A 26,994-nucleotide genomic window follows, 5' to 3' on the forward strand; every position below is an offset into this window, starting at 1 on the left:
TCATTCAATTCAGGCAGGTTAGTGGCATCCATGATATCCATTTCCCAGTGCCACAGTCCTCTTTGAAGTTCCAAAATGAGACAAATCTGCTCAGTAATTAATTGTTAATATGAGATTGCTACTTTCATCCTCAAAAAATCAAATGTCTGGGGACAGAAAGCAAGAGCAGGTTCTACAGAATGAGGCAGAGTCACACTTATTGACTTGCATTTCGATAGAGATTCTTTACCTTGCAGTTATAACAACACCAGCATCTAGGGTTAATGTTTATATGTAATCTCAAAAAAAAAATTTATATGCGACCTCTGTCTCTTGTGACATCTTCATTTATGTGGCTTAGTTCATCCTTGTTTTGTAACATGTTTTGAATTAAATTCTCTATGTCATATTGTTTTGAGAACTAAGGCATAGAAATAAGCAAGAGAAATGTCATTTTTCCCAAGCATTTCTATGTTGAGGAACTTAAGACTTATATATTTCTAAGTAAATATGTAGCACTAATTATCTGTAAATATGCAGTTTACTTTGTTATCAGACAAACTTGTGCATTTTAGTTTTTTACTTGATAATAAAAACTTCACAAAGGTAACTAAAAATGCAACAACAGGTAGCACAATTGTCTATAATTCAGAAGGCTCTGGGTAATTGCTGATACTACAGTGTAGCAAAAGGGGGATGCTGCACTTTTGAGTGTGTTGTCTTTTGAATGAGATGTTAAACCAAGGGTACATCTACCTGAGCTGGTGGTAACTGAGTTGGATATTAAAGATCTCACGGCACCTATGGAGAAGTGTATGGCTCCTTTAATTAAGAGACTATAAACAAAATATTATTTAAATATTTACAGGTACATATTTACACATTCCTCTATACCATCATCATTATTATTCTTCCATTATTAACCCCTACTCCTTCTTCCACAACCATAACCTAATTTCTTGTAATATATCATCCAAAATGAATTTCCCATTAAATACAATTTCATTCAATCTTTCATTACAAATGAGTCATATTATATAAAATACATTTTATCTGCTCTTCTCACATATTCTTTCTTCTTGTTTTCATAATATCCATGTATAATCATATTCATAACTATATTATTGATATCATTAATAATCTCATTTTTTTCTATGACTCTTACATTTTTTCACAACTTTTTCAAGAGTAGTATGACTTTTTTTCATTTCACAAAACATGCTCTGTTGTCTCTTCCTCCCCACAAATAAACACTCTCTTTCAATTTTCTTTTTATATGGCATATTTCCCTTTACTGGAAACGTATTGCCAGTCCCCACAAAAAATTCTGACACTCTACAATCTTAATATATTGCCTTTTCCTTATTTTAATGGCTTTTGTCACTTCTGGTAAATTTTCACATGGATTTATATCATAATGTTTCATCACATTATTATACCACATAATCTGTCTTTCTGTATACCATCAATTTTTATTTTCCATCTTATTTTTTCTTGATAGTTTTTAATTAGTTAATTTATATATTTTTTCTCTTTTTCGTATTCTCATCATTTCCCAGATGTATTGTAATTGTATTTAAACATTCTCATGATTCTCTTCTCACACTCATCATTTACCCACCTTAATACTTTGTACAAATGTAAAGAAGCAGAATAAACAACTGGATTTAATAGCCCCAGTGCCCCTTTATCTTCATTCACACAATAGGCACCTTTTTCATTGTGTTTAATCTTGAACCCTATATGAATGAAAGATGTAATTGCACAATTTCTTTTTCATATTTTTCTTGAATTATTTAAACATTTGATATACATGCTAGTTTCTCATTAAAACAGAATTCATCAACTAATCTTTTTTCTTAAATGTTAATCTATAAATCCTCATAAGAACTATTTCTTTCATTTATTTTATCAAACCATCCCATTGCCTCAAAATTATTTCATTTTTTCCAAATTTTACTACTAACTATGATCATTCAATTAAAAATACACCTCTTCAATTTTCCCAAACATCACCGAAAGCCATACTTTTACCTTTATTCAAGGTTATTCCCATTTACATTAATCATTCATTCAGACCAATCAACACTTCACTCATCCATACTTTATTCTTAGCAACCATTACTATATCATCTGCATTTGTCAAAACTTCAGGAATCACTACTTCCTTTTGCATTACATATCTAGCATCTTTCACTTTATAAGCCTCGTCTCTCACTATCGCATTCATTACTAATGCAAACAATATCCCACTCATGGAACAACATCCTTTTTTTTAAACAAGACACATCTTTATTAAATTATCACATATGACATAGGCAATCATACATTTATATAAATGGAAACAAACCATACTGACATAATTTTAGTTGCAAATATTATACATCATAAACCATGCTGACATAATTGTAGTTGCAAACATTATACATCACTTATAATTTATCCAGTCATTGTCAGTCAAACATTACACAACTCATTCAAATCCTGCCTTCTTTTAAACCTTGTTCCTCCTCTGCATGTATTATTCCCACAATTCCCATTTTTCCTATGTAACTTGTTCCTACCCTTTTCTAAAGATCCCAATTCCAGTTGTTTTATCTTTGTTGCTATATTCACTACTTCTAGTAAAGTTGGCTTAGACTTTGATTTCCATTTTCTGGTAATTGCTTTTTTGGCAGCCACCATAATTACACTCAGCAAGGCCTTACTATGTCTAGGCAATTTCAATTATGTATTATAGCTTAAAAAATCATTTCCCAAGTTACACAAATTTGCTCACCCAGTATCTCTGACAGAGTAGTCTACAGGGAATCTTTAAAGTCTGACTACTCATTATACTCCTAGAAAATATGTTCCCAGTTACCTCTTTCTTTCCCATCACACCTCCAACATTTGCTGTCTACTAGCAGAATATTTCTTTGGAGTCTACCTGGGTATAAAAATACCTATGTAAATACTTTAGTAATTGCTTATCCAGGCTGTCTCTCTTCCCAATCCCTTCTAAACTCCTCTGATTGATACTCATGGGACATCTTTGTCTTGTATAAAAATTCATCCATATTTCTTCACTCAGCCATCCATTCACCAACATTCTTACTGTATTATTTTGATAAGCTGGCATACACATTTTTCTAATTTTATTATCTATGCCATACTTTTCTATGACTTCCCACAAAGCTTCATGACCTACTGTATCAAATGATTTACTAATATCACTTACCATAAGTTTCAATTTTTTTATTTTACTTGCAATATCATCTACAATTTCTCAAACCACTAATAATTCCTGACTTCCCTTCCCTTTTATACCATATATACTTTCTTCCATAATATCCTTCATTATTCCTTCAATTCTCCTCTGTATTATGCTCATAAAAATGTATAATCTGTATTATTTAAAGTATCTCCAATTTTTGGTTTTATACTTTTCATCTTTCTTCCAAATAAATTTTAATATCCCTCTACAGAAATCTTTATAAATAAACATTTCTTTCAACTATTTATTCATAACTTTTATAAAACTTTCTCTTTGACAGCCCCTTAATTTCTTGTACATTTCACACCCTATACCACCTGGACCTGATACTACATCAATGCTTAATATTCAAACTACTTCATCAATTTCATTAATAGTAATTTATTCTTCAAATTCTTTCTTAACTCTTTCTTGAAATGTTTTACTTTCCATTCTCACTTATTTCTCTTTTTACTCATACATATTTTTAACATATTGTACTAGAATATTAATAATTTTGCATTGTGTTCTTCTTACCTCTCCTTTTACATTTTTCATTTGACTCATTATACTAAAATTCTCTTTAACCGTATTACGCAAATATGCAGTCACTTCCTACCTTCTCTCTTGTAAATAATATCTCTGCTTAAACAGTAACGTCTTTATTTGTTCTTGATTTATTTTCTGTATTTCTTTTTACATATCATAATACTGTCTTGTATACTATTTAAATTTTCCAACACATTTCTATACATCTTTTCATACTTTGATTTCTCTTCCTTTCTTATATCAACCTACCATAGAAACACTTTTTATACTTCTTTTAAATCCAGTCCACCATTCATATCAGTTTCTCATGGTTATATGATACCTCCAGGTCTATATCACATCATCAAACTCACTAATCATCAAACTCCTCTTTTTTGAACCCTATTTGTCAAATTTTCATCCAAGGTAAGTAACCTGTTGGCCAACCTACCAACCGCAACAAAACCAACATTTTAAAACCCAACTTGGTAGGGGCTCTGCTCCCAACACCCCCTAACTAAATATACCAATCCCAAGATCGTACTACAGTGGGGAAATGGGCAAATTCCCAATAATGGTCCACTGGTTACTTAACATGGGGAAAAGTTTGCTGAAATGATCATTCTATGCATGAAGATTTTGACAAATAGGGTTCAACAAAGAGGTGTTCGATGATTAGTGAGTTTGACAATGTGAAGTAGACCCAATATCTCCATAACTGCAATACTTCCCAATCTCCAAATTTATCCCATAATTTCTTATTAATTCTTTTTATTGCATTTCCTATTTTAATATACTCCATTCACCTCCATTCAAATTGCTAAATGATCCAAAAAACCTCTGTCTAATGTTCGCCATCTGTCATACCTAAACCTTCTGATAGTACAAACTAATCAATTTCAGATACAGTTGTCTCTCTTTTATATGTCTATTGGCTTTTATTCCATACAACTAAATTACCACATTTTATCACTTCTTGCATTTCTTTTATATCTTTGCCTTTCTTTTTGCATGTTCCCCTTAAATTACAATCCCTTGCAATAATACGTTTCATGTTAACACCACATAATATAATATTTGATAGAACAGTGTCTCTCTTTCCTTGTCATTTGTGTTTGCATATAATGCTATAATTAGTCTTTCAGCCTCACATCCACAACAGTTAACCTTACCAGTGTTAATCCAATATTTTAACTGCTTTTCTACATAATACTGCTACACCAGAGCAGCATTCACTTTCAAAATTCCATATTATTTTTTATTCCACAATTTTTATATTTGCAATCTTCCTTAACTTGTCAGGAATCTTACATATTCTATAATAATAATAATAATAATAATAATAATAATAATATATCTATGTCACATTTAGCACCTCTTTCCAGTATCCCTATCCTTCTTACAATATCAATAATACTATTCACATTTACTGATAGCACTCTAAAATTATTACTTTTTCTTCTTTTTAAGTTTAAAGGAGATACTTTAAACTTATTTTTCTTTTATCAATTGAGTGTATGTCTCAGTTTATTTCAGATATACCTTGAACCTCAGAATAAGATTTTTCACTATTTTCATTAAATGAAATACATATAAATCAGTCTTTACCTTTCTTTTTAATATCTGGTTATACATTTTTAAATCTTCTTTTCCTTACCATTACCGTAACATCTATCAAATTTGTTTTCCTAACATTCATTATACTCCCTTCGTAAACATCTGGCTTATCAATTTCAATTTCTTCTTCATTTTCAGTACTCTCAGTACAGTTACCTTCAACATCCTGAAATATAAATTGTTTACCTAAAGGATCTCTTCTTACTTCATCTTCCTTTTCATTAACACCCTTTTCTCCTTCCTTCCCTACTTCCTCATTACTTTCAGACACTGCAATACTTTCATCATCCTGCTCAACATTATCTTGTTCATTTTTTTTTAAATCAAACCAAAAATGCCCTTTACTTTTATATTTTCTACATTCCTTTTATTTTTATTAATTATACAGCCTTTTTCCCTGCATTGATTACATCTTATTTTTGTACACCCATTTATCAGATGACTAAAATCCCCCCTCCCCAAACAAAAAAAAAAGGTTTTGGCTATCCCATGTATGTAATTGTTCCAGTTTTACCATTTATGTATACAACACTTGGCAAATGTTTATCACATCTTTTTTGTATTTGAATATAACATCCACTTCCCACCCTCCATTCCAAATACCTCTTCCATCTTTAATCTTCACAATATCAGACACTGAATAGCACTTAAACGAGAAATAACTTTTAACTTTTTTAAATTGAGCCCCTTGCCAGGAAAATATAACTCATTCCATGAGTAACAGTCCTTTTTTTCACAATTAAAAATATTTCCATTAAGTCTTCAGTCTCATGTTAAGTCACAAAATGTCTCTTTCCCCAGCTGAATCAAGGGTCAATGTTTTTGCTTCAAAACCCAAAGATAACACTAAATTGTCCTACACAAAATATCTGTTATTTCTCCTTTCTTATCTGAACAACACACTTTTTTTCTTTTAATAAAGTTTACAGTACCTTTTGTTCTTCCAGCTGTATCAGCATATGATTTCCAGATTGCATCCTACCTGTACAAATAACTTTCTGTCCATCCAACTCACGATTCATTTCTTCACCGCTATCTCGCTGTCCAGTCTGTAAAACTTTTTCAATCGTATATGACTATGAAATTTCAGACTCTTCTCCAGGATCACTTTGTTCAGTACCAATCTTTCATCAGGCAAACCACCAGAAGCAATTTCAGTTAAAACGTCCTCTCACTTTTCAGCAATTTTCTGTCCAACTGATAGAACCACACTGCTACCAACAAAACAACTCTTTTTTCCCCTCAGTTACTACTTAGCTCCTCCTAGCTGTCTCTGTGCTAGAAACAGAAGCAGAAGTGCAGCAGCAAAGACACACCCACTCGTAATGAAAAGAGTAAGGAAAGTTCCCCAATACTCTGGACAAATTTTTCCTAGTAGTACAAATGCCACCTTAGGTCTCCTATGAAAAAGACTATTAGTCTAGTAGAGTAGCCTGGTCAATGAAGGATAAAAAATATAAATAAGTTAAGGTTAAATTATCAAGCCATGTATATAATGTCTTATTTTGCATACAAATTGGGTAAGGATGGAGATTTGAGAGTTTAAGAGTTGCACAGCCTTCTTAGCAGACACTTTTAACTGGACATCCTTACTGCACTGGAGTTGTAGCTGCATGCCAAAGTATACCATATAGAGTCCAGCTGTTTGGTTGCCTATGTGTCTGGTTTCCAAGGATGAATTAGTCAGCAAACTAAAATGTGCAAAATATTACAAACAAAAATTCCAAGGGCACCCTTCTCACATCAAATGATAAGGTCAGAGATAACATGTTGTTAGAATGTGCATATTATATTGTTTGAGATGTCATATTTACATTATATCATGTCCTGCTTATAGAAAAGATTGATTGGTCAACAGTGGTGGTTAGAAATCATTTGCTTCCATCTGTCCACATTGCTTCAAAAAGCTTGATATCAACATTCAAGATTAAAAACAGCCTAAAAGAGTCAGTGACGAGTGGATCAGTATACAGTTTTAGCTGACATTATGCCAGTGGCCATGCACATCATGGGTACCATCCTGTACACAAGCTGGCTGTCTCAATATCCAAAGCAGATGTGCAGGGCTATTGTATAGCACAGGCTAACAACACCATTGTCTTTAGCAACATGATATGTGGTTAACAAGGGCTGCATGATGATCTCTAAGAATGCATATCTCTCATGTGTGATATCATGGACATGTGGTATACAGATTTGTGTGAACCAGGTATCCCTGAATACACAGGCATCTTACATTCATAGGTTCATAGGTGTTCACTAGGCTAATGACTGGAAGCGCCTTTTAGCCTAGCTATGCATCCCAAATCTCTGACAAGTTATGTTAGCCTTGAAAAGTGTAAGCAGGGGCTTGAAAGGTGAAGCATTTAAAAGCAGGGGCTGGGAGATGAACCATTTACAGGCTGCCTGTGTCCATTAGAGACATAGGGATGAATTTCCTGTTGCCCATCCAATTGCCCAAGTTAGACTTGAATGGGGTTAGGGAGGAACTCTGCTTCTCATGGATAAGGAGCCTGTTCCAGAGAAGGGGTATTTCTGGGATACATACCAGTGTCTCCAGCAGGTCCTATTTATATCAAAGGCAAGGTATAAGTCTTAAGAACAGGTAATTCTAGTGCTGTTTGTTTTGCAGATATCCAGGATGCCCATCAAAGTGGAGTCTGACAATGCCTTGTAAGCCAGGCATATATCTCTCCTCAATAGCCTGTAGGAGACTGAATACAGGGATAGAGCCTTAAGGCAGTCTACACAATATGTTTCTTATGCCATATATTCTTTTAGTGAGGAACATCTGTGGATGTTCCAATTGCTGGATATGCCTGACTAGGTACATACCAAAGTGGGCATTGTACTCAATGATAGGTCTGATAAATGGACCTAGATGCCATACTTTTGTTTATAAGTTGAGAAACATAGAATGATTTCCTCACTGCTGTAGCCACGTGATGGTCAAAGGCTAGATTACTGTCTATGTGTGCCCCCAAGTCCCTGAGTAGTGCATCAACTCTTAGAGGGTGTGTTGTCAATATGACAGTTACCAGAGGTGGATGATTCCTGATTTAGTTTTAGTCCATGGCTTTGGCACCAGTTGTTTGTGTCAGCCCTTCCTGGAGAACATTTGTATCAGTGGATGATTCAATGACAGTTCCTAATTTGAAATCATTTGCAAATGTAGTTGTCCAGAGGCCATTGATATTGACCTTGACTTCAGAGATGCAATTGCCAAAAAGGGGCAGTCCCAGGACCGATCCCTGAAGGACTACGTTTGTGACTGGCCTTTTGTAAAGGTGAACTCCCCACATCTAACTTCCTTGGTCCTGTCTGTGCACCAGCTGTCTATCCATTGGGTGACCTAAGGGTTTGTACCTAACCTCTTAAGTTTGTCAACAATGCTTGAGTGGGGGATTCTGTCAAATGCCCTGGCCAGGTCAAGGTAGGCAGTGCAAACCATTTTGCTGTCATCCATTGCTTTGGTGACTTTTTCAAAGAAGTCTGTTAGGTTGAGTAGGCATGAGACCAGTTTGGGTTGGGTCCAGTGTCTTTAGGGTTCCTATGACATTATTGATCACTTCCATGATAATTAGTTCCATGGCTTTGCATATGAGACTAGTGAGACTTATGGGTCTGCAGATGGCCCACCTTTCTGCAGAAGGATAACTGTTGCTGTTCTACAGTCGTGAGGCATAAAGCTTGTTTGGAGGCTACAGTTATATAGCAATTCCACATGGCCTGACAGATCATGTTTCATGCTATTTAGAAGGCATCCTGGGATATTGTCTAGGCACACTGATGCAGTGTTCTTGGCCTTAGACAGAGGATTAAGGACATGGTCTCTAGTGAAAACAGAGAGAGTTATATTTTATGGTATTTCTTGAATGAAAGTTAATGGGGAGAGAGGGGTAAAGTTGGAGCTGAATTTGTTGGCCAAATGGTTTGCTATATCTTTTGGCTCAGTATAGGTGGCTCCACTTCCAAACAATTTTTATTGCCTTTGAGGTTGTGGACATATTTAAAGAATGGCTTGTGATTGTCCTTGGTCTAGGAGGCCAAATATCCCTCAAATGTGGCTTTGGTAGACTTTGTTTGTCCTCTGAGTTGTTTGTTTAGTTTGATGAGATTGTTTTTATTCTGCTGGGTGTTGCACCTCCTAATTTTTGCCATGATTTTCCTTCCTTCTGTTATAAATTTTTATTTTACTTTATTTATTTAACATTTGTTTACCAGGAAAGTCCGACTTGGAACAAAGCCAATTTTCAGCAGAGACCTAGGGAGAAACACTCCAGACACATGTTTTTGAAACATGGGAGGAAACCAGAGCATCTGGGGGAAACTCGCATAAATGCAGGGAGGACAGAAGGAACTCCAGCCGAGAATTGAACCAGAGAACCTCTTGCTGTGAGGCGACAACACTACTGCTGCACCACTGCACCTATTGATGTTGTGATTCCTCTTAGGTGGCTTGTTTTTTGAGTTAGTTCTGTACTTCTTCCTGGTGGGTACAGCTGCCTCTATGCATCTATTAACGTGCTTGTATAGGGTTTCTGTGAACAGTTCTGCATAGCCAGCAGTGCACTCAGGGTTTATGGGGGCTCGAAATTTTGCCATGTTATCAATTAATAGTAGGAAGATAGCCTTACAGTAGTTCCTGAATATTCCAGGGTTAGCCGGGGTTCCAGGTTGTATTTTTTAATTCAAAGGAGACCATTTTGTGGTCTGGCCTTATCAGAGAAGACATTGCACTATGGAGTTTGCAGCAGTTTCCCATATTAGTGAGGACCAGATCCAGCATGGTTGCAGCCCTGCTTGGTTGCTTGACAATCAGGTCCATGGAGTTTGTGTTTATAAAATCCAGGAATCAATGTGCATGTAGGTTTGGTGTCATATTTGATTAATTAAAGTCGCCCATAAATATTATATTGGTTTGGATGGTAAGGGTTTCCAATAAGTTTAAATACATGGTTTGAGTTTCCTGGGTCATAGAGGGGGACCTATACATTGCAAGGAAGTGGTACTGGATTTTGCCTATGGTGATTTGAATGTGGAGAAGTTCAAGTGCACTGTCCTGTTTGACCACCCTTAATGTATATTTATTTTTTATGTAAACCAAGACACCTCCGCCTTTAGTCCATGCCTGTGTAGTAGTTGGTCTAAATGTGTGGAAGGCATTATAACCATGGATTGTTGGTGTGATCTCCATGGCTTTAAAACAATTCTCAGTGACCTCACAGACATCAGCATTCTCTAGGATGAAGAGTGCTTCTAGGAAGTGAAGATTTTTGTTTAGTCTCCTAGCATTGAGCAGTAACACCATTAGATTTTCTTGGTTTTGATGTGCTCTATCAGAAGTACTTTCAGTTTGGCATTGCCTAAAAAGGGCACTATGGGGGAGGACAATGCTTTAGCTAATATTTGAACGTTGAGCAGACCATTCCTTGTAAAGCATTGTGGTCTGTTGACCTCCTTGATCTCCTTCCATGCTGAAAAATATTGAACCCCCTTTAAAATGATACCAGAAACTAAGCTGGTTATTAAAGTCAGTCATTTTTTGTTCATATTGTAGCATCATCCTTGGAAAAGGTAAAATGCTGCTCAATGCTAGGCTCATACCAGCCTAGGACCCATATTCTGAGAGCTCCATGATGCTTCTCTTCATACAGTTTAGGGAGGTATGTTTCAGGTCATTTACACCAACATGGACTATGACTGAATCATACTAGTACTTGTGGTCCAAGGAGTGCACGTGTAATGTGGCAGAACCTGGCCCCTGATAAGCAACTGACCAAGACTTTCTCCTCACTCAGCCTGGTGAGAGGGACATCATTGATTCTCACAATGGAGTCTCCAGTGACTAGAATGTTGGATTCTATAGTGGCTTGCCTTATGGTCTTAGTAGTAGAAGCCCCCTGAGATGTGGCTGTATGTGTTGTTTTGAAAGAGTGCACTCTGTTTTGCTGAGGGTATTTTTATGTGCACTTCATCTAGGAGGTCTTTGGGGTTCAGGAAGGTTACATTTAAGTGCCTCAGCATATGTAGGTCTATGTGTTTGCTTTCAATTCTGTGTGATGGGTGCAGTGTGTTTACTACTGACAATATCATCAACATTAAAAGTGCTTTTATGTGACAGCTTTTCCTCCAGTGACATTGTGCAAATGCATCTCTCACATACCATATCAGTTGGTTTGAGAATTTGTTGCCATTATTTGGTTGTCAGGATACATGAGACAAATTCTTCATTGCCTCAGGGTGCCTATATCCATCAAGCTGGTAACAGAGATAGTGGGAAAGTTCATATACATGGCAACAGAGTCTTTTCATTGATTAGACAGTTGGAGTGAGAATATAAAGGAATGTCAGGAGTATCCGGTTTGCAACTCTGAGGTCAGTGCTTGTCACTGCAAACTAGATGTCCTGTGTGTAACTAGGTATTGGTGAAACTTCAGTGGTGCTTTTACAGGAAAATGTCAACTCAAGGTGTCTGTGGCTATACAGGGCACTGCCAAACACTTGAGGGGAATCTAATAAGTAGAACCTGATGACTTATGTATAAAGTATTTAAGCAGATATTCTGAAATTAAAAGCAAATCAAGCAGTACTTACTGAAAAGAAAGAATTAGCTTGTCAAGAATAATGAAAAGTGATGAGTCACCTGAATGGCTACTGCTTAAGAACTACTAGTGCTGGTATCACTATAGTTTCACTCTGCTGGGATACAAAGCTCCTTTGCCTCTTATCTCACCAGAATCAAAACAGTAGCACCATTCCCAAGATGAGAAGTAGGCCACAGCCTGTTTGGTTATCCACAGCCTTGTCCCAGATGATATAAGGGTCAGTAGGCTTTCTGTACCCTTTTCCTGGTAGTTGCCTTGAATAGCAGCCAGATCAATCAAGAAGGTCAAACACAGAAACTCACTTCCCAACCAGAAAGAGTCAGGAATCTATGCACTCCGCTCCTTCTCGCACCAGGAGCAAAATATAAGCACAAATTCCAAACTGACACCTATGAAGTAGTTATTAGGCTTTCTGGTGTTCAGCAGTCCTCAAGAAATAATGTCTCTATGTTGCTCCTTCTCCCCCCAGGAGCAAAACAGATGCACTCTTCCCAAGATGACTGCAGAGAGGCAGAATGTGGACTGTCCAGTAATTGGTGGTGTTGGAGTAGATGTTGCAGATTTTAAAGGTAAGATGGAAAAATGGAAAATGTGTTAATATCCTAAGACCTGCAGTGTGCACTAAGCAGTTAGATACGAAAGAGGGTGTGACTTAAGCTTTAGCCATCTAAGTGGAGAGCCACTCATTTTAAAAGAGCAAGATAGACTGGATGGTGTGGACACTTTGTATTCTAGTTCTGTGGAATCCAGTGGGATGGCCAATAAATTTAAGTAGTTAAAGGGGATTGATTTCACAAAATGATAATTTTGTGCTTATTCACAATAGCCAATAAAGCAGGAGAAAGAAGGACATATGTGGTCAAATTAACATAAGGAGCGGGGAGCTAAAAAGGGGTCTATATTAGAACATTGAAGTTTCACAAGTTCGAATGTTCTAATATCGACCCCTATTTAGAGAACGCTGACAACATCAAACATGCAGAACAGCAAATTTTTTCCTAGGGAAAAAATTTGCTGTTCTGAAACACATACACACAACACAAGCACACCAAACAAACAGCAAACCACACACATACACCTAAAATCTTACATATAACCCTACACTAAACTGTACATACACCACTAACTATCCACTTACCTTAACCCAAACCCTAACCCTAAGGTCCATCACTATCACACACTCACCTTACCCGTGCCCTAACCCTAACTCACCTAACCTGTCCTAACCCTCACATTCACACAATCATACACTTACCTGAACCCAACCCATAACTTTCCACCACAGTGCTGAAAATAGCAAAGCGACAGAAACGGACAACTGAATTCTTTCCCTAGGAAAAAAAATTGGTTTTCTGCAGCTTTGCTATTTTCAGTGTTCACTGAATAGGGGTCGATATTAGAACATTCAAAGTTGTGAAACTTCGATGTTCTAATATAGACCCACTAAAAGACAGCTGTGTTTAAAAACACAACACCATGAGCTTGGGAGGGTGAGGAGAAACTTAATTTCTGTGTGATTCACAAGAGACACAGCTGTGGTCTCTTTCCTAGTTTAAATAAGCAGTTAAAAGCAGAATAAAATTAAAACACAGTGTAAAGACAATGAATCACAATATATAAAATAGGAGGAGACAGTCGTGTAACACAAAATACAAGACAGCAAAAACAAACTAACCTTTCCCTCACAGCAAGCTGTAGCAAAGTCTGGATGAGCTTTTCTAGCAAAGTCTCAGACTGTTTTATTTTACCCCCTTAAACAGAAGGTTTAGTTCCCAGCTGGGTGTCATTATGGATGCATTTCCCATAGCTGGGTTACTTCTGTCTCTGGTGGTGAGGGCTGCCATGGAATTGGAAGATCACTGTCAGGCACACTTTGTGTCAAAATCTCCACTCTGCCATCCAGTGTGGAGAGAATTACCATGTGCTCTGGATGCTGGTGAGTTTGTGGTGCTGGTACAAAACTGATTTGTGGCCCCACTCCATTGCTCATATTCATGTTCACTTCTGTTATGGGTATGTCTGTGATTCACAGAGGTGAAAGAGCTTCCATGAATAGTGGCATATATATTATTCACACACATCTCCTGTGGATGCCCTGTACCTGTCTTTATAATCTCTGCAATTTCTGCTGATGTTGTGTCATAACACAAACACATACACAGACACACACTGTCACACATGTATGCATGCATACACACATACACACACGCACACACACACACACACACACACACACACACACACACACACACACACACACACACACACACACACACACACACACACACACACACACACACACACACCCATAAGCAATAATGGAGATAGCAACCCCTCCCTGTCCATTAAGTCTCCACACTCTTCCCACACAAATCTGTCACCCAAAGCACCAAGCTATGTTCACTCATACCAACACAAATGCATACATATACACAAACACACATACACATTTTCACATTGATGACACTTGACATTGTGGGCCTCCCCACCTATGCATATGATGCTACATGTACTATGACCTCTGTTAATCAGGTAGCCTATGTGTGATGCACAGTGAGACAAGTCTATGCATGGAACAGAACAGCCTGGATGAGTTTTACATACCCTTTTTTTATATATTGCTTTATTCTGTTCCATAGTTATGAAATAGCCACTGCCTTTTAGCCAGTGCTACTGCATACACCACCAACCTTTTCCTGACATAGCCTTCCACTGGAGCCAGTTCCTCCAAAGGCTCTTCATAAAGCTCCCCTTCCACTGTCAGTTCTGGGACTTCTTCTTCCTGAAGCTATATGTTCTGCACCATAACACATACTGAGAATAACATATCACATATGAATTCATACTGCAAGGCACCATCAGATATATCCAGACAGATGAAGCAAGCCATCATCAGGCCAGGCACATGTTCCACTGGTGCTCTCATTATAATAATGTTGCTAAATGCAATTATATTATACCACCATTAGCATATTATGCAGGTTGTTGAATTTGATGGATTTCTTCATTTATCCTTAATGCGTCTCTGAATCGCCTACATCCTGCTTGTAGCTGCTCATTATGTAAAACTGCTTGCAGTGACACAAAAAATGTTTCTGAATCCCAGGGAAGGTTTGCTCAGTAACTGCTGATGAAATTAAGTGGTGTGAGTACTAACATTTAACTTCCTTTTTTTGTTAATCATGAGACTTGTGCTGTAACTAGTATCTTAGTACAATATCATGTGTTCCATAAACTGGCAGTAATATCATCCGTATACTTCTACTACAACAGGATTCACTTGCATTGCATAACACATAATTGTATTATGTAACCACATTCAATTAAACTAATAACCTTAATAATAGAGTACTAGCTGCAAAACAAAACTTTACAAACTCTTATTTCTTTTTTCATATTTTTTTGGAAAAAACATGCCTAAGCTGTGCAACAATTCTGAAACAATATAGCTGAATAAATTCGTATGAAAAGTAAAGATCAGAACAAAAATGGACTTCTATATAAATAATAATGTGCATATGTGAGACAGATATTTACGTAGCTACAACAGTAGATTTACCACGACTGTGACACAGTCTGAAAAAATGATGTCTCTGTAATGCTGATGTGCTGTTTAGTGTAACATAACACAGAAAAAACATAAGCTTCAGATAAAAATAGCATGATGCATAAATAAGAGGAAGATAGATACTGCTTGTGGTCACATACCATTTACACATGCTCACTGTTACGACGGCACACTGTACACACCACAGCAGTGACCCCACCAGCAGTCTTCTATCTGTGTAGAGAAGGTAGCACCAGATGCTGTCATCTGTATAATATACAAATAATCTCTACTCTTTATTTGCACTCAAGATAAGAATCAATTTGTCTGCAATGAGATTGTATGCTGTATTCCACAGCATTATTACTTGTGCCCATGTGTCATATATTAATAGTGCCTTCATGTCCCTGTTACACTGCTTGCCTCTCAACATACTGATGTAATGGCTTCCATCATTGTACTTCTGGATACACAAACACGCACACGCACACACACACACACACACACACACACACACACACACACACACACACACACACACACACACACACACACAAGTCTATGCATTTGAAATAAAGTGCTGTAAAAATTTGAAAATAAGAAGTCATTTTAAATACTTACGATAAACACGCAATGTAACAGAGGTTCTTTTACTGATTTTTGTTTTTGCGTTGGCTACATTGCATGAATAGTCTCCCTGCATGCTGAGGTTGACCCTATTCAGCTGCACAAGACTGCCCTCTTGAAAAGACTTTTGTGAATCATTCAAGTACCAGTAGTATTGTGGAAGTGGGTTTGAATCAGTAGTGCAGTTAAGAATCACAGTGCTGTTTACCATCACAAACTGGGAAGGATTTGTGTCTTTGTCAGAGAAAATTGTCACTTGAGGCTGATCTGGTCCATCTGAGTTCAGTGGAGAAAAGAGAGATGTAATAATGAAAATTCAGTATTATAAAGATTTAATATGGACATGTGAATAAAATGTTAACTGAGTAAGTGAAATTCATGCTGTAAATAAGCAGAAAAAGAAAATGAGTGTGTCTATATTACTTCATCAAATACTCACATTGTCGCACCACTATTAATCGAACCCACTTTATCAAATGGCCATTAAATTGATGATTTTCATAGGGAAAAACAATGGCTGACCAACCTACTGCCCGTGACAAAATTCTAAAAATTTAAAACCCAACCAAGTGGAGGGCTTCATCCCTCCACATACCCCCTAACTAAATATAGCAACTTTGAGATCCCACTACAGTGGGAAAAAGAGCAAATTTCCGATGATGGCCAACCGTTGTTTTTCCATTCGATAAAGTGAGGCTTCAGCAAAGTGGGTTCAAGTACTAGTGGTTCGACAATGTGAATATTCAATGAAGTGATATAGACCCAAGTAAGCATATCTTATGCACAGTAGTGAATGCTAGCAACTTATATGTCAGTTAATAGTAATCAAATCTATCAGCAGTCTTATCAAAAACATTCCATTTATAAAGAAATTCTACCAATTGCAGTTTTCAGCTGATATTTTCAGAGGGATACTGTGTACTCCGACTGACTCATAATAGCTTAAGTACTTTGTTAGGTATATATAAAAAGATGATCTGTAAGTCACGCAAACAAGAGGATATTAGTCATCCTGCAAATTGATCAGCATTCACAATTTGATATTTCTATTTTTTCATTGTTTATTGCAAATATTCTTGAAATTGTCAGGAACCACTTGTACTTGTAGTTTTAAACATTATTCTTTATTTTTCAGAAAAAAAACAGTATTAGATTTTTTTCAGGGTTTACTTTATGACTGTGTATTTACTGTCCTTACTTTAATCTTGCTGCATCCTTATTACATAAAAACATTTAGGTTTTTCACATTTTCACAACTGAATAAATTTATATGGAAGACAACAAAGAACTGCATTTGACTTCTTCTGTTTTTAAATCTATTACAAAGGAGAGGATGGTCAGCTCACCGATACTAGTAGTAAGGGGTGAGACTTATGTCTGCAATGTGATATCCCCCAGCAGTGAAAGTAGTGTACTGTACTGTGACCAAAGGACAGATTGCTACTAAATTCAACATTAGAAGGTAGGGCTGGACTTGACTGGTGTTATGTTTGGTGATGTGAGTGGCATCAGCAGTTATGCCAAGTTAAGACATCATAAAAACACTTTTGCATGCATGACAACATATATGACACTGTTAAAGGTTCCATTCTATGAAACTCAGACTTCTACAATTCACAAGTCAACACGTATCTCTTTTTGTTTGCCTTTGTTTCCAATCATTTCAGGTCTATATGGATTTCAGTTTTGTCCAAAACAGTCTGCCTGGAGGACCGGGCATCTCACTCATTATATGAATACAGCTGGAGGCTATATACCATGTCTGGCAACTAATGTTTGTAGAGCTCAAGCTGTTTGTTCTGGACAAACTATTTTAATCTTAGAGAATTTCTTGTAATTCTTTCTATGTGTTTTTCTCCCCAGGAATACCAGCCATCATTCCTACACACAGTTGGACTAGAGCCTATTTGTTTCAAAGCACTGGGGTCTCCAAGAAGTGCCTGGGTAGAGCTATCCGGAGGGTGCCATCAATAAGAAGCCATAAGGACTATTTTTGTCCTCACTGGCATTTTGGTTATGAGGGCATTTCTGATGTCCTTATCCACACCCCTGGGCAAAGGGATGTGCAGTTAACATTACTGCAGAAGAACACAGCACCTTCCCTGCCTGGCTGCATGCTACCACAGAGGTATGATAAAGGCTGCCAACAATGCACTGGCTTTGCAGCCCAAATGCTTGCCAATAGCTATGTATTATCTTTGCCATCACCCCTCCTCTGCTCACCCACTAAAATGGACATACTTATCCTCCCCTGGCAGCTCCAGCAAGCTTCTGACCTGTTAATCAAACTTGGGTAAAATGCCTGTGATCTCAGCTTTATTTCTTTGCATCCCTGGAGGTGGCTACTCTTTTTGGTAATGTTATTCAATAACTCCTTTTTACTTCTTATCCTGATTCTCAAGGAAAAGTTTGCTTTTGCTTCCTTCTACCTTCTTTCAAGTGATTATCTGAGAATTCAGAAGAGAAGATAGTTTGTCTGTTCCTGTTGGACTGTGATGCTCAAAGATTCTGATTTCTCACCCAGGTTGTGCCTTGTAAATTTTATATGCTTCTTTGGAAAGGTCACACAGGTGGTGGGCAGTGGTCACACTGATTGTGCCGCTTACTTGTATCTGTCAAAGGTGTTTGACTTGATAGCATATGATGGGATTGTTAATTAGCTACTGGCCTTCAACACTGATGCCTATTTGGTAAGATTGGCTCAAGGACAAAACACATGTTATCATGACTGTTAGGAGAACGGTGCCCAGTTGTGCTCCCCAGGGTTTCATATTAGGATCCTCCTTTTTGGCATTTATTTCATTGAGCTAAATACTGACAGCAAGGATGTCTGGCTGACTAAGTTTTCTAATGACTGTAAACCAGGTATCACTCTTAAATCAACCAATGATACTAATACTTGTCCCAACAGAACTAAAATATATTAGCTCCTGGTGAAATGAAAAAAAGGTCTCTAACTAAATGCTAAGTAAAGAAATACCATCTCATTCAGAAAACAGGAAATTCGGACCACCTACTGTATCAATGACACCCCACTCTCCAGTGAGTTTGTGATCAGGGACATGCACACTTGGGTTAGGTTGCTCCCTCTCCTTGGATCACCATGTAGCAACTGTAGTCATAAAAAATCCATCTTTGACTCACAATTAATCACAAGGAACATCTTATTAAAAAACAAGGAAGTTATCGTTCCCATGTACTCTGCCCTGACTAGACCTAGTATAGAATATAATGCACCTTTTGGCATGCATCTCACTAGATACATAAAAAAAACTTGAAAAAATGCAGAGGATCCTGTCCCTGTAATCCATGTTGCATTGGCTCTTGAGATCAGGCCTGTGCTTTGTTTCTGTGCTTTTGAGGACCCTATTATCCAAGACCTCCTCTTACTCATTGTATCAAATAGCATAGCCAACACAAGAACAAAATATTTAAATTTACATCTGGTAATAAACAAAACTAAATGAAGAGACAGGTTCATTGACCAGTAGCAACCCTTGTTCTAGAACACACTCTACTTGCATGTCATGCAATGTGACTTAATTTTGGCCTTCATACTTAGCTTAGTGAAATGGATGTATGCCCTAAAATATACTCTGGGCATCCATCCATTTGACTAAGAAATGTCAAATGGATGGGTGCTGTAAGAAATCATAGTTCTGTTGCCCTGGATTGATTAATTATAGTTTATTGTAGTGAGCAACATATAATATAACAGAAGAAGATATAAATTTCACAGCAGCATATTCAAATGGTATATAGCAGCATAATATATCAGATAACTGAAAACATGACAGTAGTTCAACAATGATATCTGAACAAGTCTTGTACAAGACATCAAATGAACTCTCTGTCCTAAACATACATATTATATTACTTCAGTTCAGTTACTTTCCTCTGTTAGTTGTATCCATCCCCTCAACTTTGATACCCAGGCCTTGTCTAGTAGATGCCTGGCAGTGCCTGTCTATTCCTTATCTAGTATTCCATTGCAAGTACCCACATCTTCCCCTTGAGAAAGGGGCATTCTGTAGCTTTCCCTTGATAACTGTTATTTTTACACATCTCATGCTTAGCCAGAAAGGTTATCTTTTCCCTTCTACTGAACTGTCTTTCCCTGAAACTGTATGAAAAAATGAAGATACAAGCCTGACTCTATATTTTCAGGCCTGTTTTACTATATTTATTCTACCTTATCTAACAACTACTTTTAAGTGAAAAGCCTCAATCTTACAGATACTCTAAAATATACTCTGAGATCTATAGATCTTGCCCTCCTTAAAACATTTGGGAGAGCCTGAAAGTGAGTATAGGCAAGGCACAAATGGCCACTTGCTAAATAGCCTTGTAATTCAAGAGAATTTATAATTCCTATAATTTGATGAGTGAGTGGCAAAGAAACTTAAAACAATCATGAAAATATATAAAAAGAATCTGTTAAAATGAACCATTCAGCAAAAATATTTCCAAACAAACAAAAAAATGACAGAGAGAAGAATAAATTACATATTGCAAAGGGCAAAGTCAGAGCTAAACCTTTCCGTAAAGAACTTGCTTAATGAAATTAAGGTAATGATTAAAAGGAATTTTTGTGCCTTTTAGTTATTGTTTTGTCTTTTGGCCTGGGTAATGGTAGAACATGGTATTGTGCCATCTCATTAACCTGGTTAACAAACAAACATAAATGAATGAATTAATTAGTTGCCCTATCCTTTTTTGTAAGATTTGTTTGATAAAATTGCTTCTCAGCTAGCCAAAGTGAGTATGACATTAGTTCACATCTTTAAAAGAATTAACAGCAAAGAAACCATATTTTCTGCCTTTGAAATTAGGCTATTAATAATGGAAGATAAATGGAAGAGTCATTAAAAGGAAATTTTTATCACAAAAGAGAATTTACTGGACTTGGAAGTAAAAAGTCATGGGAACATAACTGATAAGAGATTTTTCAGAAAAACAAATAACTTTACAGACCTCATAGAATCAGTAAGTGAAAAAATGTTCACTTGCTTGATAAACCAACAATGAATAATTTTGAAAGATCACATTGAGTTTTAAGAGCTATTCAGATATTAGATACACCCTTTCAAGCTAGTGCTACTACAACTGCAAAACCCAAATAACTTTATATGGAAAGGATAGAGGTGCAGATTCAATAAACCCCACATGGTCCGCTAAGACACAGTAGCACACTGTTTTGGATTCAGCAACTGGCCCTAAATGGAGTATAGAGCTGTGAAAACATGATAAACACTATGGTATGCTACATACAAGATAAGAAGCTGAATTATATGCTAATCAACAAATCCAAGCTGGAGGAGCTATTCAACAAGCTATAAAGCAACTGTGTAGACTCAGTGCTGGTTTTTCCCGTGCTTTCCAAAACCTATTAGAATACAGCCGCAGAAAGGAGTCTACACACAAAAAAGAATGTTAGGGCTGCTGTTGCTTTAATTTATGTGTATGTGCAACAGGCTGAACTCTATGCTGCTGCTGCTGCTAATGGACCACGGCCAAGAAGGGGAAGAGTTTTAGACCCTGTTTAAGTTATCACAATCTGCAAGAGGTAGAAATTGTTGAGTACTACAGGGTCGACAGAGACACACTACAGGAACTCTATAACTTCTGTTGTCCTCAACTTAGACCAAGAGCAAACAGAGGGGGAGCCAATATCAGTGGAGACAAAGGTATGTGTAGCACTTAGAATTTTAGCTACAGGAACCTTTCAAAGACCAATAGGGGACATGCTTGGGGGTGTCACAAGCATCAGCATCCAGAATCGTCCATCAATTCCTGAATGATATGCTCCTACATGCCACTCACTACATATATTTTCCCTGTACACTTGAGGACACATCCACAAATATGCAGGAGTTATACCCTGTAGCACACTACCCTGAAGTACTGGGTGCCATAGTCTGCAAACATATAGAAACATATAGAAATCAAAGCACCACCCAGAGAACAAGGAAAGGGCTTCCACTCCATTAACTGCCAGGTTGTGTGCAATACTAAGGGAATAATTTTGAATGTGTGTTCTGGCAACCCAGGCAGTTACCATGACTCACGTATCTGGCACAAGTCCCAACTGTATGAGATGTTTACTGGGGGTGATATTCCACAGGATCATTTACTGGGGGATTCAGATTATGCACTGGAACTGTGGCTGATGACACCCATTAGAAATGCACAGATACCAAGTGAAGAAGGCTATAACAAGACACATGCTCAAACCAGAAATATCATAGAGCATGTGTTTTGGCTGCTGAAGTTGCAGTTCTGGTGCCTAGGTACATCTGGGGGACCCTGCAGTACAATTCACATACATATACAGAAATCTTGACCATCTGTGCCATGCTTCACAACATCATCCTGAGAAAACAGCTTCAGCAGGATCAACAAAGGGAAAGGGTACACATCCCACCACCACTGTCAAGGTCACCACAGCGACACAAAGGTGAGAAGTCAGAGAGGCACTAACAGCTGCAGTGGGTGTAGGCAGACATAGACATGCTCAATACGCCCTCGCATTGGTTAAGAGGCAATGCATAGCACACTCACTCACCACCTAAGGGGCTAAAACCTTCATCCTCCACACATGTATACAGTAACATTGATGCCAGGCAATGCTCACAAATGTTATCTACCCATGTAATGGCTGTGCACTCCTACCAGACTCAGCCTTGAACTAAAACTGTAGCAACTGCCAGATTTACAAGTTAAGTGTTGAACCTGGAATATTAAAAAATATGTAATAATACAAATCAATGGCATATCTTTGTATACTGTTATTTGGTTATGTAAGTAAGTAAAAGGTGGGTGATTTTTACAGCAATGACTTCAACAGGTGACAGTAGTGATTTATGTGAATGCAGATATCCTCTATTAAGTGGGGTCAGGCATGAAAGATTCACACATTCATACCTCTCAAAAGTATTGATGGTCAGCAAATGTCCTCAATTTGGCTTCATGGATTTGTACTGGCAAATCATGAAAGAGAGAAGTTAGAAATTAATGACACACATTTCAGTTTCAGACTTCATATCCCTCAGAAAAATCTTAGAAATATTGATGAAAAACTGTTTGATTCTATCAACCTCCTTTGTAAGACCAAAATATTTAAAATTTCTTCTTATTGTTTAATCTTTGTCCCACTTTTATTAATGGCTTGGTCTAGCCTTTTTGCTGTAAGAGTGTGGGAGGCATATACACATTACAAAAACCTGTAAGAAAGCAGTACAATCAACAAAACAGCATCATAAACAAAGATATACTAAGAACTAAGTCAGCTATGTACCCTGACCATCAGACACAAAGCTTATGTATCACTGAATCCAAAAGACAGAAAACAAGGATATGGCACAGTTATCATCACTTGCACAGGGTGAAGAGTGGGGAGTACAACAAGCCTTGGCTGACACAAAAGGTGAGTGCATGTGACTAAAAAAGAGAAACAGGCAGATGTTTGGATAATGTATCAAATGGCTACTGAGACAGAATGAGCTTTAAGCCTCATGACTGAACTATGTAGCTGTTGTGTGTCTGTCTGTATGGACACTGCTGGTGAAATTCGTGCTTGAGTGTCTACAAGAACACAGACAAGCCCTGTGCTAGCTCTACATCTTGGTATGTCAGACAGGTGATAGCAATATATGGTAGAGGTAGCAGTTCATCTTTGTTGTACTCAACCATGAGAATTGGCTCTGCAAGCAGTTGCACTGACACGTCCATGCCCACGGTCAGATGCACTGCTGCTACCTGAACATGACTGATGTCTACTGGATGAGATCTCCTCTTGAGTATGTCCAGGTCTGTCATGTCTGGATGTGGACACCTCAGCCACTGATGGAGGAGTGGAAGTAGTGCCACTGTGGGAATGTGATCAGGCATGGCCACATTGGCTAACATCAGATGATATGGTTGACCTACACCCACATGGATGTTGTTCCCTTCCCAGCAGATGTTCCATCACAGACACTGCCTATTCTAACATGTCATTCATCTGATCCATTGAATCAGCAACACGGTGAAGGCAGTCATACATGTCAGCCTGTGCCACATCTACAACCCTGAGCATTCTTCTGAGGCCCTATTAGTATGTGCCTGCATCTCCATGATGGCCCTAAAATATGTCAAGTGGCACAGAAAGGCACCCCTGGATCAAGTGGAGGATGGACAGTAGACCTCCTCCAGGCACCCCTAACAACCCTCAGGAGTGGCACCTCATCCACACTTTGGCTATGGCCAGAGTCAACAGGCACTGTAACCGCAGTAACCACAGTACCCTGATCAAGTGCCTCACCCTCTATCTGTCTAATATCTGAGGGCTCACTAGAGTGGGTTGGCATAGGCCTACTGGCTGTGTCTGATGGAATTATAGAGGATGGCTGAATGCCAACCTCAGTGACAGATTCAACCTCTGCACCCCCTGACTGTGCCTCTGTTTGCCCACCATCATCATCAGAGTCTGACGATACTTTGACATCAGGTGGTAAGAGTCTTACACTTCCACTGTCAGAAACACCTGTGACAATAAGGAACAAGCACAGGAAAGAAATTAATAGTTACACTACTACAGTTCAGTATATGCTAAGAAACTAACAATAGTGTCACTGTTACAGGCAGTACAGCAATACACACACAGTCCTGACACTCACATCACACATACAGATAAAATAAGTATTTCTGTGAACTGCTCATCAACACTGAAATAAGAATGTTTGGCTTACCATGCGTAGATGACTCCACACTTCTTAGGGAGGATGGTTCTGGAAGAAGTTAAGCAAAAGTTAAGGGCACCATCATCACAATTAACAATAACACAGGGGGTGAAAAATGTTTTGCCCTTTATATGTCCATTAACAATACATTTAACAGAAACTTGGATGACATGTCCATCCCAAGGCCATGTGTAATGAACTAGAATGTGTCATTAACTGTATCAATCTATAACTAGTCCCGCCCCCCAAAAATATTGTTAAACAAACTCAAGTATTGTTATCAATATTTTACTATACAAGAAATATTTAACAATTGACATAGGTAAGCCTACCCGGAGCTCCCTGGGACATACTTGTCCTCCCTGAAACAGCAGCAGTAACATAAATCACATGCTGTTGTGCACTTCCTCTGAGCTCTCTAGATCCCTGACAGTGGACAGAAATTCTTCATTTGGCGTCAGTGGTGGATCTGTAGCAGCCCCCCCCCCCCTCCGGTAGTCATCTGTCCATAGGCCACTGCGACTGCTCTCCTGCAGGCTGATGAAATCATGTCAATGACCATATGATGCACCTGGTCATGTGTCTTGCTGCAGTCGCCAACAGCAGTGACATAGTCCACCATCTGTTGCCAAATTTGTTTATTTCAAACAGGATATGTTGTTGCATTTTTTGTTTTCCATTGTGCAACACCGTTAAGTGATATTACGCGATGGTTAGCAACTTTCCCCAACACCTACAGGTCTAGAACACCTGCGGAGAGGAAGCAGACAGTCAACAATTTTCAAAATGGATATATTCTATCTGTTTAGTTGGGCACTACTCAAGCACACTAAGTGGAGGTGCACAATGGTTAATACACATAAGTTAATGATGAATAGGGAAATATCCAACTGTTTTTTAACTATTCCTGTAGGGCTGCAATACAGATGACCCTGGGTACTAATACAGGAAATTCAAAATATTTTTACTGTTGCTCCATTTTACTTTATATTAAATGTTACATAAAAAGATAAATACAATTAAAAGACCTCAATAAGACTCATATACACATGAATGTATAAAACAGGACACTATGAGGTGACACACATATATGGTTAACCCCTCAGTCTGTCATGTGTATTCATATATAATTCATGACCATGTCTGAGAAGCACTTCTTCTGTGGCAAGAATGAAAAATCACCACTGTGGAAAAATGTCTTGTTCCTTATACATAGATTTGAATCCTTCATTGTAAAAATTAATTTTATCAGTATGCAAAGCCAACAGAAATAAGCTTTAAGCCCCCAATAAATGCCTGCAAAGTTAAATCACTTAACAGTTACAGCAACAACCAATCCAAAACTAATGCCAACTGTCATATTAACCTACCCATTTAAAATACTGCTTTCCACTCTGTTTGATACTGTTGCTCTGCACTTAATATCACACAAACATGGTTGATATCATTGTTTGGGTTTGAACACTACCAGTAAACATGATTACATGCATTGACAGGAAATCACTATTAGCTATTGCTGTTCTTTCTGATTAGACATTTCTGGTAGTAGAAAGGAAGGTGCCCAATTTAGGGCACAGAGGTGGGGTGTTGAGAAGTCCAGAATAATTTTTGGACTCCTTGTAAAGTGCCACATCTGAAGGCTTTTGCAGGGGTACTATACTGGATCCCAGTATAAGTCTGAGACTTGGAATAGTCTGGCCATGCACTGGAAAACAGTGTAGGCATCACTTTAATTACCTGAAAAGGCACAAGAGGTATACACTCAACCAGTGGTTGGATGAATTCAGAACTAGTAACATTGCACAGTTGTGTAAGTATACTAATAAAGACAATTTACAATAGACAGAAAACTACATATATGTAAGACTGGTATGCATAAAGCTGTCCTGTTCTCTTCTCTTCATTTCATAGCTAATGCAGAAATAACTGTGAATAGAGAAGCCCATGTTGAGTGTCTAGGGAGACTGAGGGAAGCAAGGGGTATGTATGCAATACAAGAGAAGTATTACTGTAGCATTTAATTAAAAATTATTTTCTATACAGTTGTAGCAAAGTAAGCATGCATGTCCTAACTGTAAAAGCAAGCATGCATGCTTCAGTCTGTAGCACAAACCAACTGTAGAAGTCATGCAT

The 26,994-nt window shown here is 37.7% G+C and overlaps 1 protein-coding gene across 1 annotated transcript in view; it reads right to left on the bottom strand.

The window, feature by feature from the left end:
• LOC122808376 (V-set and immunoglobulin domain-containing protein 10-like) overlaps window positions 1-26,994 on the bottom strand; it is a 406,591-nt gene that overhangs the window by 306,891 nt on the left and 72,706 nt on the right. Inside the window, exon 3 of the mRNA XM_044079342.1 lies at window positions 16,136-16,417. Coding sequence (XP_043935277.1) covers window positions 16,136-16,417 — 282 coding nt within the window. The remainder of the gene's footprint in view (window positions 1-16,135; window positions 16,418-26,994) is intronic.

Source organism: Protopterus annectens, chromosome 8.part0, assembly GCF_019279795.1.
Source record: "Protopterus annectens isolate FY-2018-M chromosome 8.part0, PAN1.0, whole genome shotgun sequence".
NCBI lineage: Eukaryota > Metazoa > Chordata > Ceratodontiformes > Protopteridae > Protopterus > Protopterus annectens.